Raw genomic sequence first — 18513 nt, forward strand, 5'->3', positions numbered from 1 at the left:
AGAACCCTAAACTGTGACAGCCTGGGAACCATGCGAGTTTCATTTGAGCCAAAGCGCACCGATATTCCTTCAATTCAACCTCCTTAGGCTAGCATCTTGGCATCCCACCCCATGCAATTCATTTTGCCTTTCTCTTTTTATTATTATTTAAAAGCATAACTACATATGCATTGTGTGTGTGTGTGTGTGTGTGTGTGTGTGTGCAGACACATCGAATGGGGACCACATATTTGGGAGGGGATAATGGGGTGGGAATAGAGCGCTTTGATTAGAGAGCTCAGGGGAGAAGATTGCTCTCTCCAGATGCTGATTTCCAAAGCACTTGACAATCACAGGCAGAAGCCAAGAGCGGACCGCTGTGGCCGCACCTGCCCGAGGGCAGTTTGAGCAGGGCAGTGAGACCTGCCCATCGCGCTTGGGGACCCACAAATGCGCTGATACACTGTCGCGACCTGTCCTCCGCCCCTCCATCCTGTGCCCAGGAAGGAAGCCCACAGATCTGCCAACCTTTCACACGGGAGGCTGACAGGACGAGAAAGCTGAGCTGCTGCTGGTGGCGACCCCGAGAGAGGGCTCCAGGGATACGAGGTGACCGTCAGCCACAGCCCTCTGGACTCGGAAGCAGCTGCGACCTCCAGTTCCTCGTGCTGGCTCTGCTGTGTCCCGGGAGCATCTGCTTGGCTTGGTCCGAGCTCAGTAGACTGGGCGATGGGTCCTAGTGGGGACTGACCAACCTCACCTCTGTCCCCAACCCCTCCAGACCGCCCCTCCCTCTGCTTCCCTTGGGGCGAGCAGCTGTCTGCGCCGCCCCTTTCCTCTCCAGTGCCCCAGCTCCTTTTGCTTCTGTCCCTCCCTCCCCGAGACCCATTCCCTGGGCCACCATGGCCGCGGCCATCGCCAGCGGCTTGATCCGTCAGAAGCGGCAGGCGCGGGAGCAGCACTGGGACCGGCCCTCTGCCAGCAGGAGGCGGAGCAGCCCCAGCAAGAACCGCGGGCTTTGCAATGGCAACCTGGTGGATATCTTCTCCAAAGTGCGCATCTTCGGCCTCAAGAAGCGCAGGTTGCGGCGCCAAGGTCTGTGTGGGTCACGGTAGGGAGGTACGCCTCGGATGGGATGGCTAACATTTCACTACCTGAATAGAACAGCTTCGGGCTTCCCTTGCGTTCCTCCTGTTTCTGTCCACCCATCTCCAACCCTCTGATCTCCCTCTAGCGCGCCAGAGCGCCTTCGTAAAGCTGCGAATCTGCTCCCAGGCAACCTGTAGCCAGCCACTGGGAACTCAGCCCGCCCAGAGTCCTCAAATTGGCTAGCTCCTTAGCAGGTTCTTGCTTTCTGATTCTCCTGCGAGAGAAGCTCCAGTAAATGTTTGCTCTCTTCTTCCAGACATTAGGGCTCCCCAGAGAACAGTATCCGCTCTAGAATGTCTGATGAGGGTCTGCTTTCCGCAGTGCTTCAGGTCATGTATGTTGTCCCCCTAGTAAGATAGGAGATGCCAGGAACTGGTGTGTGCCCTGCCTCACCTGGTATCTTTAGTCTCCTGCAAACCCCATGGTTCATATCTCTTGGTGAAAGGAACCCTCTGCTGGGACTATTGTAAAAGAAATGAGCTGCTGGGAGAGCATGAATTAAGGGGTTAGCTCAGTGGAAAATTAATGGAAAGCTGGTTATCAAGGAGCTCTGATCCCTTGGTAACCTACCTACCAGCTGCTGCGTCCTGTAGTCAAATCTTGGGTGAATACAGAGTTACCCTCAGAATGAATCTGACTTGGCCTGTTAGGGAAGAATGTTCCTGTTTTGTCTGCTTTTAATTGATAAACTAGCAAATTATATGAAGCATGAACAGTTAATACACATGGCCAGCATAGAGCCCTTACTATGTGTAATATTACTATGATATTTTCAGAAAGAGTTAGTGCCCCTCATGACCTTCTGCTGCCTGTAAAATGCCAGTTTTTACTCAGGAGACAGAGCCTGGCCAGCTACCCCCCCATCCACACCCTGTTAAAAAGGGCAGCTCTTTTAGGAGCATGTGGGGCTTTAGGAGGACAACATAGGGATGCTTGCTATATCTAACCAGGTGGGCAGGAAACAACATATTTACATTAATGGTTATCTGTGTTTGCCCAGCACGATACATTCTTCCAGCCCAGCTGTGTTTGCTTTCAGTGTCCTGTTCCAAAGACTAGGAAGAGACACTCTTGAAAAGCTGAGGTTTCTATGTGGATTTGTATGTGTCCACGCCTTTTCCCATCTACGATCAGAAGTTTTAATGCCTTTAAAAAATAATGCTAAATATGAAAAGTGTCAATAAATGATTGTGGTAATGATGAATTTTAGTTAACTTCCTGTTTGTTGCCATCAAGCTGAAAAGAACACACGTAAGAAATGCCTTCATGCACATTCTAATGGAAATGCAATTGTATATCTGTAACAGGAGAAACTTCCTTATAAAAGATGAAGGGGCAAGGAGATTTCAGAGCAGTGACAATTATGAAGAATAATTAATTTGTCATTTGCACTTTATACAGAAACCATATCCAGGAAATCTTTAAGGTCAGTGTTCTGGTTATACCAGTATCCATAATTAAAATACTGTCTACTTCCTAATTTATTAGATAGATTATTCATTGGAACACAACATTCACAGCAGTGAGTTCTGAACTTGCCATCTAGTTAAACTACAATGGATATATTCTCTCCTAAGTAAGATTATCTTAGTACAAACACAGCTGACCAATGCTAAAGGTTACAATGTACATTCTTAAAATGTGTAACAATTAGATTATTTTATAAACACATATTTTATATGTTGGGCGATGAGGGAGGGGTTACTTGACATGTGATGATTTTCAAGATAATTTTTTTCAAATCTAGAAAGATATTGGGGCTCTCTAATAATCAATTTTCCTGTTTTTAATGCTGACTCTTTTTTTAATATTCTTAAGCCTGAGCACACACACACCTCTCAATGGTCTGCAAGAAAATTACATTTGCTACCATGTTGTCACTGCTGTTTTTGCTGAAAATATATTTGTAAGAAATATATTAATTTATACACAATATTTTCTTTTGTTCCTGTTTTATCACCAAAAATGTATTTTCTTTAGTGAAGAAAACCACAAATATGGGTAGCTGTTGAGTATCAGACAAAACTAAACTTCTTAGTATTACTTTAAACAAAAGAAATATTAAAACTTTTTTATGTAAGCTGTATATTTATAGATAGTATGGCTATGATTATATGGTAAATATAATTTATATATATGTACATATATATGACTTTCTTTACTTACTGTTTACATAGGAATTACCTCCACAAAGCTTTTAAAATCTAATTTGCCAATAAGTAGACAACCTTTTAAATGTGATAGCTTCATATAGTCTTAATACTTGAAAATCAATAACCTGACAAAAGAGTATTGAAAGTTTATAGTGTGATAAGCCTTGCTACAGATCTTATAGATAGCTAGGTTGATAACTAAGAGTCTCTACCCCCATGGAGCTCTCACACACAGGCTACAGAATTACTGCATGGAAGGAGAACAAATGGATGAGAAATATGTCCAGAGTTCTGCAAAACCGTAGAGTAGAGGAGAAGAGTGTAGAACTGGGAGGGATATTAGTAAGGGAGGTTACTGAGTTTAGTGAAGATGAGGGAGGATGATGCTCACATTGAGGCCTGCCTGTTGATGAGTGTGTAGTGGCACAAGAGATGGTAAAAATGTGGCATATAGGTACAAAGACCTGCTGGCAGAAAAAAAATGTTAGTTCACAGGGAGAAACAAAAGAGTTATAGAAACTCTTGAAGTACACTTTCAAGTATAATATGCATTGACTCTTTAAAACACAGCAAAACAATGGATCTAAATTTTGTGTTTTGGAGAAAGGCAATAAATATTTCTTAAGCTCAGGGAATTGATTTTTCCCTCTTTAAAATTTTTTGCCATGTATTGTAACACATACCTGTAATAACAGAACTTGGTAGGTGGGGGCAGGAAGATCAAGAGTTCAAGGCCAACTCTGTGTGAAATCTTCTCTCAAAGGAACAAAAAGCAAAAAATTAATGCTTTATTAGCAATTTCTGTATTGTCAAGTGGATTAAACTAGAACTCCACCACCCAAAACCCCATTGTATGCTATGATTTGCTCCTGGGCATTCTGCAGGATGGCTGTAGCATAATAGATGGCTGTGATGGTTCCACCTTTCCAGATTTCTCTAATTTTACCTTCTCATCTCCTCTGACTTCAATTAAAAGATACCATCCTGCAAATTAGCCATATGGGTGTGATTCTTGCATGAATGTATGTATACGTATACATGTATATTTCTGTATGGATAAGTATGTGTGTGCATGTATGTGTATGAATGTTTTGCTCTGTACCTGTAATGTTCTTTCCACTTCTATACTAGCATACTAGAATTAATCTTATTTCTGAAAACTCAGAGAAGATGCCTTCTGAGAATTCTTCACTCACTGCATCATGTAAAAGCAACCCTCAGTGGCATTTTGTAATTTCTCATAGTTGTATACTCCTGCTAAAAATTATTTAGCACACACCTTCAGTCTATAGTTTTTAAGAAGAAAAGTCCATTTTCTTCAGCTTTCAAATCTTGAGAGAGTGTTATCTGGGCTCTGGGGTGTTCATCTCTGCCATTTAACTAGGGGAAAATGGAATGCCAAGAGGTCCACCCTAAAGAACTATCCCTCAGCCTCAATGTTCTGACTAGATCATACTAAAATCGAAGCTCCTTTCAAGTCTCCATGTTTTTCTACTTTCCCTTAACAACTGCATATGTAATTTGTTCCTCAGAAATGGGGCTGTAGAGTGGGATTTTAATGAGTTCACAAAATATCAAGGATACCAATTACCTCATTTTAATGCCTGCATAATGCATGAAGCACTTTTAAAGTATATGCTAACTTTTATAAAGAAAGAGGAACACACTGGAAACAGTAAATTGTTTTATTATTCAACTTTGCAGAAAATTTAAAACATAAAATTAAGGTAATGATCTTATCCTAAAAGCATTACACTTTTGCTATTACATGTTAAAATAACATGTAACATAACAAGCAAGAGCTTGTCTGTTTGTAGAATAGTAGCCTTTCAAAAAAATCTCTGAGGCCTGTGTAATTGTTGTTTGTAGGTTAATATTGTATTTGAACTTTTACCAGAGATCACAGGAGCCATTCAAGTATGCACTGTTTGTGTTTAAGCAGTGGGTATATAACAATACATCTTGCCTAAAATAAATTGCAGGGTAGCCTAAAATGAATAATGTGCTATTTAAATCATATTTTTAAGTTAATCTGTGTTCTAAAAGGCAGAAAATGCATGTGTATCTGGAGAGACAAAACAACTGACTTCAAGTGGTATTGAAAAAGCTCTATCTCCTTAGGAATGAGAAGAGCCTTCCCTCTTATGAAACACTACGTAAAAGAAAATTAGCCTCTCAAGAAATGATCAACACAATAACATAGGACCTCCATGCTTATGCTACTACTTCAGAGCAGCTGTCATGGGCTAAAGGGCACAGGGCTTGTGAAGATGCTCATGGAAACTAATGTAAAATAAACGTTTTCCTCTAAAGTATGCTTCATGCTTCTTTTTCTTTTTTGGAAATGTTTTAAGCATATTTTGCTTTTATTGTTGCTGTTTATGTTTTTGTTTTCTGAGAAAATCAGTATCTTCTTACACAAATTTTGATAAGACTTGTTGCTTTTTAATAACTGGAGTTCTATCTTTTGTTAATTATGCTATGACTATAAAAATCATGCTGTTTCTTAATTGAAGTGTTTAATTATATTTTTAAATGGACATTTAAAGATCTTATAGGAATAATATTGAATTGTTACCTCACTGATTTTCTTGTTTTGGTTTCAACAATACATGTTTATTGTGGGTTTTTAAGAGTAATCATTGTTTCAGTAGTACAATAAATTAAAATATCTAATGAAGTAAAAATAATTACTAGATTAAGGTAGATATTCAAAATATGGTTTCTTCTGGGTTGAATTATATTCATAGAGTTTAACTTGTACATACTTAAGTAATTAATTTGTCATGGTCATACCTTTTGACTTTTTTTTTTAACATGAAATCCACCCAAGAAGCACTAGAACTCCTCTGCTTGTACCCATGAGTTTCATAGTCAACTATAGATTTCTCTTTATATTTCACTTCATGAAAATTTCAGGATGATGTTCCATGTAGATGATAATTTCTGTGGGGTTTTGTTGACATTAGTAATTCCATTTTATACTTATATTTTTATGTTTTCAATTTATTTCCTTTTTGTTTTAGATAAAATATTCAGATGAATGGAAAACCATTTTTTCCCTTGGCGGTAGTGTGGTAATGGCTCTTGAACTGAGGGACAATCACATGCTATGCAAGCAATCTACATCTGATGACATCTCTAGTACAGTGTTTATGTTTTTAATTTGAGAGAAACTCTCCCTATGTTGCTCAGGTTGGCTTTGAACTTACTCTACCTCTGGATGGTTTTGGACTTGCTGTTTTCTTCTGTCTCCACTGACCAAGTCTTGGGTCATGGGACTTGGGAAAGAACATGTCTAGTCCCTTTGATACTTTGATACATATGAACACTGTTTAAGTTATATTAAAAATATTAAACTCCTCAAGAATGTATTCTTTATAGTGAAGATATTAATATCCTTTCTGCTAGCTTTGAATTTGCAGTATTTCATTATTTAGTCTATACTCATCCTGCTGTGCAATAGTTCACCTGAATTTTTATTAATGTCAGGTTGCAGCTTAATACCCAATGAGCAGTCTTTCTCTATTCCCCATTCTCATTGTCTATCCTTTATGACATATTTTTTATAATTTGCATGTGCTAAGATCCTATGAGACATACACTATATATATGGTTAGTGAATTTGCTTTTTTCCAGTTCTGTGTAAGATGTCACAAACAGCAAAGTATCCTCCATTTTTATGGCTGAGTAGTTTTTCTTTTAATATACATACTGCATTTTCTTTATTCACATGAGGTGATGGACTTGGGTTATTTCAGTTTCTTCTATGAATAGAGTGGCAACACATATTCAGATGTTTTTAATTCTTCCTAATACTGTTTTTGAAATCAGTCTTAAATCTTTCCTAGTTCCATGCACAATTACATTTTTTTGTTTCATTTGCTTAATTTTAAAAGTGACAGAAATTGAAAGTGGGTTTTTTCAATGTGGTTTACCTTTTTTAGTTTTGAAATTGTTTTTTTTTTTTTTTTGGTTATACTCTTCATGTACTTCTTCACAAATGATGAGAAACTTCTAGTTAAAAGGACTATGACATTTGTACAATCTAAATTGCATATGATAGTCTCAATATTGTTATTTTAACGCCTGGAAGCTAGAGAAATAGACCAATAATGGTAAATATGTAACCTCCTTTAGGGAGGTTAATATAAAGCAAATTGCATTGCTATCTGAACCAGATATTGTGTGGCAATATTTGCAATGACTCCAGTCTTCATGAAGAAACTCACGTCTCATGACAGTATTTTTATGTACTGTTCTTTGGGATAAAAGATTACAGGGAATGACAAGAAACTAGAAAGCTTTTTTCTAAACTGTTTTACCAAAATTACTTGTTTATGGTTGGAGAAAATATATTTTTGCATAAGGCCATTCAATTTTGTGAAATACTTTTTACAGAATGTGTTTCACCCTTTGTTTCATACATCTTTCATATTGATAGATATTGGTGTGAGAATAGGAAACAGTCAGTCAGGAGTCAGCGCTGCAACTGTGACTAGCATACAACTTCCTGACTCTTCTACCTTCCTTAAATCTTTACAGTCCTTTATGACATTTTAAATTCTTTATTAATAGAAGTAACATAACTGCAAGGAATAATAGGAAACACAATATGTACATGTGTGGATGAGATTAACTGTCATCTAGTTGCTGTTTCTGCAACTGGAATCTAATTACAAATCAATCTAACACTGCATTATTAACTTTAAGACTAACACCAGAAGCACATTTACCTCAAAGCAAAGACTGTTAGTTTTGTAAAAAGAATGAAGAAAAAAAAGTTCTGTGATTCACCAAACCACTTTTGATATAGGAATGCAGCTTAGTTTTTAGCATAACTTGATGTTACATACAATAATGCTATGAGAGTTAATGATTGTTAACTTCATAGATCTGGAATTACCTAGGAGTCAAGCCTCAGGGCATGCTGTGAGGATTTACCTGAATTTGGTTAGCTTCTGAATATGCTTATAAGGGATTGCATATATTTGGCTGGTTGAAGTGGAAAGACCCATCTTAACTGTGGGCAGAGTATTTTAAGGGCTGAGATTCTTGATTGGATACAAATGAAAAAGAGAGTCAAGCAAAAGAATCTGCCTTGCTTTCTGCCCTCTAACTACAGATCCAGTATCAGCATCTGCTTTAGCTCTTCCACTGACTTCCCCACCATAGTGAGGAACTTAGACTATGAGCCCAAATAAACACTTCCATCCTTATGTTGTTTGTCTCAAGTATTTTGCTGAAGTAACAAGGTAAATAATAGAAGTGTGATCTCCTTAATAAACTGAAGAATTATGTAATGAAATCTGTTAAATATTTTATAACTTGTCATGAAAGTATATTATAAATACCTTTTATACTCATCAATATGTGTTATTGTTTATATTTGTCATTGGTCTTATTTTACATGATAAAATGAAGTTAAGCCACTGATTTAGAGAATTACAAATTAATCATGAAAATTACAGATGGTTAGAAATCTGTGTTTTGCTGGTTTTTAATCATTTCCTTGGCTTATAGATCTTTTTGTAAACAAGTTCTTATATTTCATTTAGTACTAATTCTATAAAATATAATGTAGTCAAGTTCATCTTGTAGTCAAATACAACTTGTAAGTTGTATCTATCTATCTATCTATCTATCTATCTATCTATCTATCTATCTATCTATCTATCTATCTATCTATACATTGCACATAGGTGAATGTTTAAGTCTGAAAAAGCCTATTAGTTTAGTTAGAAAAGATTTGGTTAAAATATTTATTGCCCTTTCTTGTTTTCATGGCAGGGAAAAACTAACTGCTCAATCCAATGGCCAATGCTTTTTATGCTTGTATCAACATGGCTGGTTTTGGCTGGAGAGAAAAACCTACAGACATTTGAATTGGACCTACTTCATGTTTGGAGTCAATAACTTCAAGCAGCCCTCTTATTCATTTTAAAAAACCTATTTCTCTTTGGCTAAGTAATATTTATCTTTTTTGTCTTAAAAGATCCTGTAAGTGCTCCTTTTTTTCTACTCTCAATAGCATCTTAGCTTCTGATTCTCTGAAAAAGCAAAGCAATAATAAACAATATGTTTTTACAGAATCCCATGGTTTCAAGAAGCCAGTCTATACATCTATCCATTTGCTCCCGTTTCATACCTAACTGTGGATAGACCTTATTGCTCCAATCTTGTAAAAACCTTAATTGAATTACATTTCTCCTTTCTATGTAGGATCATCATTGAAATAATTGTTATCTTTTCTAAACTACAATGTAACTATCAGCACATAATCTCATTTTCATGTAAGCATATAAGCATGTGATAATATGTCCCTATTTGAAAAGGAATCCCCTCTTGATAATGTATTTCTATGGAATTGTCTTTTATTGACCACTGGTTGAAAGGAAACCTAGTCCCCTTCCAAGATCAGTCTTTCTAATAAATTTTACATTAGTTTTCCTCATCATAGACCTGATTTGTCAACATCACTGATGAGCTTTAGATTTTCTGGGGTTCTGCTGACTGATCTTATAATACCTGCACAACCTTGAACATTTTTATGTTCACGATAAATTTTGTATTTTTAGTGTATATTATCTAATACTAACACAAAAATATTTATACCTTACAGCTTATACTGTCTTAAACTTTCATATGATTGTATTTTCATAGCTAAGATAAGATTTTTAGGAAATGTCCTGTTATATAGATTTTGTTACCTAGTGCTCTGTGTATATTCCAGGCTGCCCTCTAACTCCCGGCAACACTCCTGCCTCAGTCTCTAATATGCTGGGATTTCAGGTATACACCACCAAGCCTGGCTATAGGTAGCTTTTTTCTGGGTGTGTTAATGAGTTATCTATTGCCAGTATGTGCCTGGGTTTCTGTCAAACACTATTGCTAATTCACTGGTGCCATTAAAAGACATAAGTATCTCCTTATGAGGGGGAAACTAATCTATAGAGCACATTTGGTCCTCATTGAATGATTTCACTTCATTATATGGAGAAAATTCTGCATGGACTTTTAAAGAATTAGCCTAAATTATTTGTCTTTATTTTCAAATATTAAAGATTTGCCTTAAGCAGTGACTGTTTTAAAACTCAATTACTACCACAGCAAAAAATTATTTGGCAAGTTAAAATACTGTTTTGTATACTTAGTAAAAACTATCACTCAGATTCAAGTGTCATATAGAAAGAAATAGGAGTCAAGAAAGAGTAATCTTTCTGTAGAATGTTTTCAAGGACATATTTACTCCTTTTTTGCATGTAAACATTTTCAAGAACATACATTCTCTTCCAGACCTATCTAGTATATATAGATTTATAATTATGAGCTATGGTAAGGAAATTAAGGTAATGGTTTTGCGTTTGTGTTTTCCGTTTTTTATTTTAATTCCTCTCAGAATGACAAAGGGCTTTTCAGGTATGAGAGATGGCACAAAGCTGCAGCTGGAGTGTAGTAATGAATCTGCAGAAACAGTTCCATTGCACATTCTTGTTAGATCTTCCAAGAGGGGTGGGGGACCACTATGCTCCATCACGACCATGTAAGAGCAGTGTTTTTTCTCGGTGTGCTTCAAATGTTAGAAAAGAGGTTGTTTACTTTCTTCATGTCCCCAGAACACAACTATTCTCTCTCCTTTAAAATGTCTTTAAAACAACATCTCATTGCTTATCATCTTTTTATTCTGCCACATGCCTCCTTTCATCTCTCTAAATTTCTGTAAATGATTCCTGCCCATCCTTGGATACATCTTGCCTTTTAAATATTTGTTCATGACTTTTTTATCCTTCTTATCATTTGGTCAAGTTACAACTGTTTAACTCTACTTATCTTTCTGCATAAGTAAATGCCACCAGAACCTTAATCATTTCTGTGGCTCAGAGTGTTCAATAATTACCTCATCTTTATTCCAGCAAATGAGATGACTGATGTTTTCATGAACAGAATTTCATGTAGAGACCTGACTTGGTGTAAGAAGTCTGACAGCAGCTGTTCTCCCTTTCTCTTTAAGTTGGGGCTGTCATGAGTGGAAGGAAAAGGAAAACAGGTACATTTGTGCAAGGAAGAAGTGCTTGATGGCTTTACACCTGAAAAACTTAAAGAAAATGTAGGGAAAGTAACTAAACTATCATTGCTACATCTGCCAGGATTTTAGGCATTAGATGCTATCTATACCTTACATCCCCCACTACAGAAAGTAGGTGGTGTTAATTTCATTTTCCTGGATGAGGGGAAGTGAAGTACTTTTTCCAGGGACTCCCTTGGTGGAGGTAGTAGTGGAAAGTACCTCTGCCCCATAGAGGATGAATTTTGAGAATTAGTTTGTAGACACTAGATGGTATCAGTGGCCAGCAACCCATTCCATGTCTTTATTCTTGGCTTCATCTAGAATATCAAGTACAATGCTACCTGTTCATTTTTACAGGCTTGCTATGAGATGACACAGGTCCTAGTATGGCAGCTGTGTCCAGTGATGGCCTGGAGCACACATGAACACACAGAAGAGTTATGTCTGTAATTCTCTGTACAGGTTTTCATTTCTTTCCAACAAAGAACACCAAGTTATCACCTAAACAGGGTGGCAGAACATCAGCACAAATGTTCTGGAATCTGATTCATTTTATAGGTGCACCATCAGAGAGCATATGGACAATTTTAGAGCTTGTCTGTAAGGTGCAGAGTATTAAATAGTCATTCAACTTTTAAAAATTCATTCTAAGCCCTTTGGATTTTTGGAAAATTACAGAAGTTATATAAAGTTGCCTAAATTTCATGAATACAAGATTAATGAACAAAGGTTTCTTGTTATCTTACTGATGCTTCTGAGCTGGTACAATTCCCATCATCAGAAATGTTTCTGGTGTAAAAACATTTTCTTGTATGTTTGAATTTTTATTTTCTGAGTGGTATAATATTCCACCACAAAGTACTGCTTGTTTACTTTAAACATCACAGCTTTTAAATACTAACAAAAGTGTTGCTGTAATTAGTCTGTAATAATGAATAGATAACATTGTGGTTGATATTCTAGCCCAACTTAAGAGTGAACCTACAAGAACATAAAATATGATACTGACTATAGTTACCATCTAGCATCTGGGAAGTTCACAAAGTGCATCCTCTAGACTATTCACTGCAGCTTCTTTTGAATTTTTGAATTACCAAGAGAATTCCCATTGTCATCAACCTATGCAAGCTTATTGATTTTTTTTCTTTAAAAGAGAATGCCCAAATAACCTTTTACTCCTTGTTCATAGTCTTCTACCATATTATCTTTTTCCTCGCACAACTCAACAATTTACAGAAATGACTACTCTCTCTTCACAGAATTATAGCCACTGTTTAGAGGACTTGTTTGGTTTTTTTTTTGTTGTTGTTGTTTTTTATTGTTTTTTTTATTCGATTTACATTTCAAAGGATTTCCCCTTTTCTAGCCCCCCACTCCCCGAAAGTCACATAAGCCTCCTTCCCTCCCCCTGTTCTCCCACCCACCCTTTCCCACTTCCCTGTTCTGTTTTTGCCTTATACTGCTACACAGAGTCTTTCCAGAACCAGGGGCCACTCCTCCATTCTTCTTGTACCTCATTTGATGTGTGGATTATCTTTTGGGTATTCCAGTTTTCCAAGCTAATATCCACGTATTAGTGAGTGCATACCATGATTGATCTTTTGAGACTGGGTTACCTCACTTAGTATGATGTTCTCCAGCTCCATCCATTTGCCTAAGAATTTCATGAATTCATTGTTTCTAATGGCTGAATAGTACTCCATTGTGTAGATATACCACATTTTTTGCATCCATTCTTCTGTTGAGGGATACCTGGATTCTTTCCAGCTTCTGGCTATTATAAATAGGGCTGCTATGAACATAGTGGAGCATATATCCTTATTACATGCTGGGGAATCCTCTGGGTATATGCCCAGGAGTGGTATAGCAGGATCTTTCAGAAGTGAGGTGCCTAGTTTTCTGAGGAACCGCCAGACTAATTCCCAGAGTTCTTGTTTTAAACTTGAAGTTCTGAGTCTCACACAACTGTGAGTTTGCTGATGTGCAAATGATGTGAAGGATGATTGGTTCTTTTGTATCCTCCTTTATCTCAGCCCTGGAGAGATGACACAGAACAATGTTTCTTTGGTATAAATAAGACACCTTACATTAAAGGCTGCTTACAGGATGGAAGTATCTCTCATAAGTGCCAGTGTTTGACTCTTGCCCCAGCACAAGACCCACTCCTCATGCTTGCCTATTCCCCGTGATTGGGATTAGGTGGCACTGTATTTCCTGTTGGCTGCACAACAAATTCATCCTGGAAGCTGAAAGTTATTTAGTCATTAACATTGTGTGTCTGTGTGTGTGTATGTGTGTGTGTGTGTGTGTGTGTGTTATACTTGCATTGTAGCTTTCAGCTTTACATAACTCAAACAGGGTTAGAAGTGAGGGTCTCATCTATTATAATCTATTATTTAAAATATTTGTAATTAATACTTTCCTTATCAGGATCTATGTTCTGCATATGTGAATAAATACTTAAAATGAAGCATGTTATGGGGTGAAGATGAGTCATAAAACCAACCAATTTCTTTTTTTTTTTATTTATTCGATATATTTTTTATTTATATTTCAAATGATTTCCCCTTTTCAGGGTCCCCACTCCCCAAAAGTCCCATAAGCCCTCTTCCCTCCCCCTATTCCCCCATCCACCCCTTCCCACATCCCTGTTCTGGTATTCCCCTATACTGCTGCACTGAGTCTTTCCAGAACCAGGGGCCACTCCTCCGTTCCTCTTTAATATGTGGATTATGTTGTGGGTATTCCAAATTTCTAGGCTAATATCCATTTATCAGTGAGTGAATACCATGATTGATCTTTTGAGACTGGGTTGCCTCACTTAGTATGATGTTCTCCAGCTCCATCCATTTGCCTAAGAATTTCATGAATTCATTGTTTCTAATGGCTGAATAGTACACCATTGTGTAAATATGCCACATTTTTGGTATCCATTCCTCTGTTGAGGGATACCTGGTTCTTTCCAGCTTCTGGCTATTACAAACAGGGCTGCTATGAGCATAGTGGAGCAAGTGTCCTTACTGCATGCCAGGGAATCCTCTGTGTATATGCCCAGGAGTGGTATAGCACGGACCTCCGGAAGTGTCATGCCCAGATTTCTGAGGAACCACCAGACTGATTTCCAAACTGGTTATACCATCTTGCAATCCCACCAGCAGTAGAGGAGAGTTCCTCTTTCTCTACATCCTCACCAACACCCGCTGTCTCCTGAGCTTTTAACCTTAGCCATTCTGACTGGTGTGAGGTGAAATCTCAGGGTTGATTTGATTTGCATTTTCCTAATGACTAATGATGTTGAACATTTCTTAAGATGCTTCTCAGCCATTTGAAGTTCTTCATGTGAAAATTCTTTGTTTAGCTATGTACCCCACTTTTAAATGGGGTTATTTGGTTCTCTGGGGCCTACCTTCTTGAGTTCTTTGTATATATTAGATATTAGCCCTCTGTCAGATTTAGGGTTGGTGAAGATCCTTTCCCAATCTGTTGGTTGACCTTTTGTCCTCTTGACAGTGTCCTTTGCCTTACAGAAACTTTGTAGTTTTATGAGGTTCCATTTGCCAATTCTTGATCTTAGAGCATAAGCTATTGGTGTTGTGTTCAGGAATATTTCCCCTGTGCCCATGTCCTCAAGGGTCTTCTCCAGTTTCTTTTCTGTTAGTTTCAGTGTGTCAGGTTTTATGTGGAGGTCCTTGATCCATTTGGAGTTCAGCTTAGTACAATGAGATAAGAATGGATCAATTCACATTCTTCTGCATGCTGACCTCCAATTGAACCAGCACCATTTGTTGAAAAGACTATCGTTTTTCCACTGGATGCTTTCAGCTCCTTTGTCGAAGATCAAGTGACCATAGGTATGTGGGCTCATTTCTGGGTCTTCAATCCAACTCCACTGATCCACTTGCCTGTCATTGTACCAATGCCATGCAGTTTTTTTTTTTTTTTTTTTTTTTATCACTATTTCTCTGTAGTAAAGTTTGAGGTCTGGGATACTGAATCCCCCAGAAGTTCTTTTACTGTTGACCATAGTTTTAGCTATCCTGGGGTTTTTTGTTATTCCAGATGAATTTGAGAATTGCTTTTTCTAGCTCTATGAAGAACTGAGTTGGGATTTTAATGGGGATTGTGTTAAATCTGTAAATTGCTTTTGGCAAGATGGCCATTTTAACTATATCAATTCTGCCAATACATGAGGATGGAAGATTTTTCCATTTTTCTGAGGTCTTATTTGATTTCCTTCTTCAGAGATCTAGGTCTTTCACTTGTTTGGTTAGAGTCACCCCAAGATACTTTATGCTGTTTGTGGCTATTGTGAAGGGTGTCATTTCCTTAATTTCTTTCTCAGTCTTCTTATCCTTTAAGTATAGAAAGGCTACTGATTTGTTTGAGTTGATTTTACAACCAGCTACTTTGCTGAAGTTTTTTATCAGCTGTAGGAGTTCTCTGGTAGAGTTTTTAGGGTCACTTAAGTATACTATAATAGCATCTGCAAATAGTGCTAGTTTGACTTCTTCCTTTCCATTTTGTAACCTTTTGACCTCCTTATGTTGTCTAATTGCTCTAGCTAGGACTTCAAGAACTATATTGAAAAGATATGGAGAGAGGGGGCAGCCTTGTCTAGTCCCTGGTTTTAGTGGGATTGCTTCAAGTTTCTCTCCATTTAGTTTAATGTTGGCTACCAGTTTGGTGTATATTGCTTTTACTATGTTTAGATATGGCCCTTGAATTCTTGTTCTTTCCAAGATATTTAGCATGAATGGATGCTGAATTTTGTCAAATGCTTTTTCAGCATTTAATAAAATGATCATGTGGTTATTTTCCTTGAGTTTGTTTATGTACTGGATGGCATTGGTGGATTTCCATATATTGAACCATCCCTGCATCCCTGGGATGATGCCTACTTGATCATGGTGGATGATCATTTTGATGTGTTCTTGGATTCAATGGTCAAGAATTTTATTGAGTATTTTTGCATCGATATTCATAATGGATATTGGCCTGAAATTCTCTTTCTTTGTTGGATCTTTGTGTGGTTTTGGTATCAGTGTAATTGTGGCTTCATAGAAGGAGTTGGGTAGTGTTCCTTCTGTTTCTATTTCGTGGAATAGTTTGAAGAGTATTGGTGTTAAATCTTCTTTGAAGGTCTGATAGAATTCTGCACTAAAACCATCTGGTTCTTTGCTTTGTTTGATAGGAAGGCTTTCTATGACCCCTTCTATTTCTTTAGGGGTTATGGGTCTGTTTAGATGATCTATTTGATCCTGATTTAATTTTGGTATTTGGTATCTGTCTAAGAAATTGTCCATTTTCTCCAGATTCTCTAGTTGTGTTGAGTACAGGCTTTTGTAGTTGGATCTGATAATTTTTTGAATTTCCTCAGTTTCTGTTGTTATATCTCCCTTTTCATTTCTCATTTTGTTAATTTGGATACGGTCTCTGTGCTTTTTGGTTAGTGTGGCTAAGGGTTTATCTATCTTGTTGATTTTTTCAAAGCACCAGCTCCTGGTTTTGTTGATACTTTGTATGGTTCTCTTAGTTTCTACTTGATTGATTTCAGTCCTGAGTTTGATGATTTCCTGTCTTCTTCTGCTCCTTGGTGAATTAGCTTCTTTTTGTTCCAGGGCTTTCAGTTGTGCCGTTAATCTTCTTGTGTATGCTCTCTCCAATTTCTTTTTGGAGGCACTCAAATATATGAGTTTCCCTCTTAGCACTGCTTTTATTGTGTCCCATAAATTTGGGTATTTTGTGCCTTCATTTTCATTAAACTCTAAAAAGTCTTTGATTTCTTTATTTCTTCCTTGACCAAAGTATCATTGAGTAGAGTATTGTTCAGTTTTCATGTGTATGTGGGCTTTCTGTTGTTTTTGTTCTTATTAAAGACCATTTTTCTCCATAGAGATCTGATTGGAGGCATGGGATTATTTCGATCTTCTTATATTTGTTGAGGTATGTCTTGTGACCAACTATATGATCAATTTCTGAAAAGGTACCATGAGGTGCTGAGAAAAAGGTATATTCTTTTGCTTTGGGATGAAAAGTATATATCTGTTAAATCCAATTGGTCCAAATTTTCAATTAGTTTCACTGTCTCCCTGTTTAGTTTCTGTTTTCCTGATTGGTCCATTGAGGAGAGTGGAGTGTTGAAGTCACACACAATTATTCTGTTAGGTGCAATGTGTGCTTTGAGCTTTAGTAAAGTTTCTTTTAAGAATGAGGGTGGCCCTTGCATTTGGAGCATAGATGTTCAGGATTGAGAGTGCTTCTTGGTGGATTTTTCCTTTGATCAGCAAGAAGTTTCATTCCATGTCTCTTTTGATGACCTTAGGTTGAAAGTCAATTTTTTTAAAAATTTTTTTTATTCGATATAATTTATTTACATTTCAAATGATTTCCCCTTTTCTAGCCCCCCACTCCCTGAAAGTCCCGTAAGCCCCCTTCTCTTCCCCTGTCCTCCCACCCACCCCTTCCCACTTCCCCGTTCTGGTTTTGTCGAATACTGCTTCACTGAGTCTTTCCAGAACCAGGGGCCACTCCTCCTTTCTTCTTGTACTTCATTTGATGTGTGGATTATGTTTGGGGTATTCCAGTTGTCTAGGTTAATATCCACTTATTAGTGAGTGCATACCATGATTCACCTTTTGAGTCTGGGTTACCTCACTTAGTATGATGTTCTCTAGCTCCATCCATTTGCCTAAGAATTTCATGAATTCATTGTTTCTAATGGCTGAATAGTACTCCATTGTGTAGATATACCACATTTTTTGCATCCACTCTTCTGTTGAGGGATACCTGGGTTCTTTCCAGCATCTGGCAATTATAAATAGGGCTGCTATGAACATAGTAGAGCATGTATCCTTATTACATGGTGGGGAATCCTCTGGGTATATGCCCAGGAGTGGTATAGCAGGATCTTCTGGAAGTGAGGTGCCCAGTTTTCTGAGGTGAAAGTCAATTTTATCTGATATTAGAATGGCAACTCCAGTTTGCTTTCTGAGACCATTTGCTTGTAGAATTGTCTTTCAGCCTTTTACTCTAAGGTAGTTTTAGTCTTTGATACTGAGGTGTGTTTCTGGTATGCAGCAAAATGTAGGGTCCTTTTCATGTATCCAGTCTGTTAGTCTATGTCTTTTTATTGGGGAATTGAGTCCATTGATTTTAAGAGATATT

At 37.5% G+C, this 18513-nt stretch overlaps 1 protein-coding gene across 3 annotated transcripts in view; it reads left to right on the top strand.

Annotated features, from left to right (window-relative positions):
* Fgf14 (fibroblast growth factor 14) overlaps window positions 1-18513 on the top strand; it is a 755593-nt gene that overhangs the window by 508117 nt on the left and 228963 nt on the right. The window contains exon 1 of one of the 3 annotated variants that reach the window (XM_052190817.1): window positions 882-1074. The exons of the other annotated variants lie outside the window; for them this stretch is intronic. Coding sequence (XP_052046777.1) covers window positions 882-1074 — 193 coding nt within the window. Of the gene's footprint in view, window positions 1-881; window positions 1075-18513 lie in introns of those variants that run through there. 3 annotated transcript variants of the gene reach the window in all.

Source organism: Apodemus sylvaticus, chromosome 8 (genome assembly GCF_947179515.1).
Source record: "Apodemus sylvaticus chromosome 8, mApoSyl1.1, whole genome shotgun sequence".
In the NCBI taxonomy this organism is placed as follows: Eukaryota; Metazoa; Chordata; class Mammalia; order Rodentia; family Muridae; genus Apodemus; species Apodemus sylvaticus.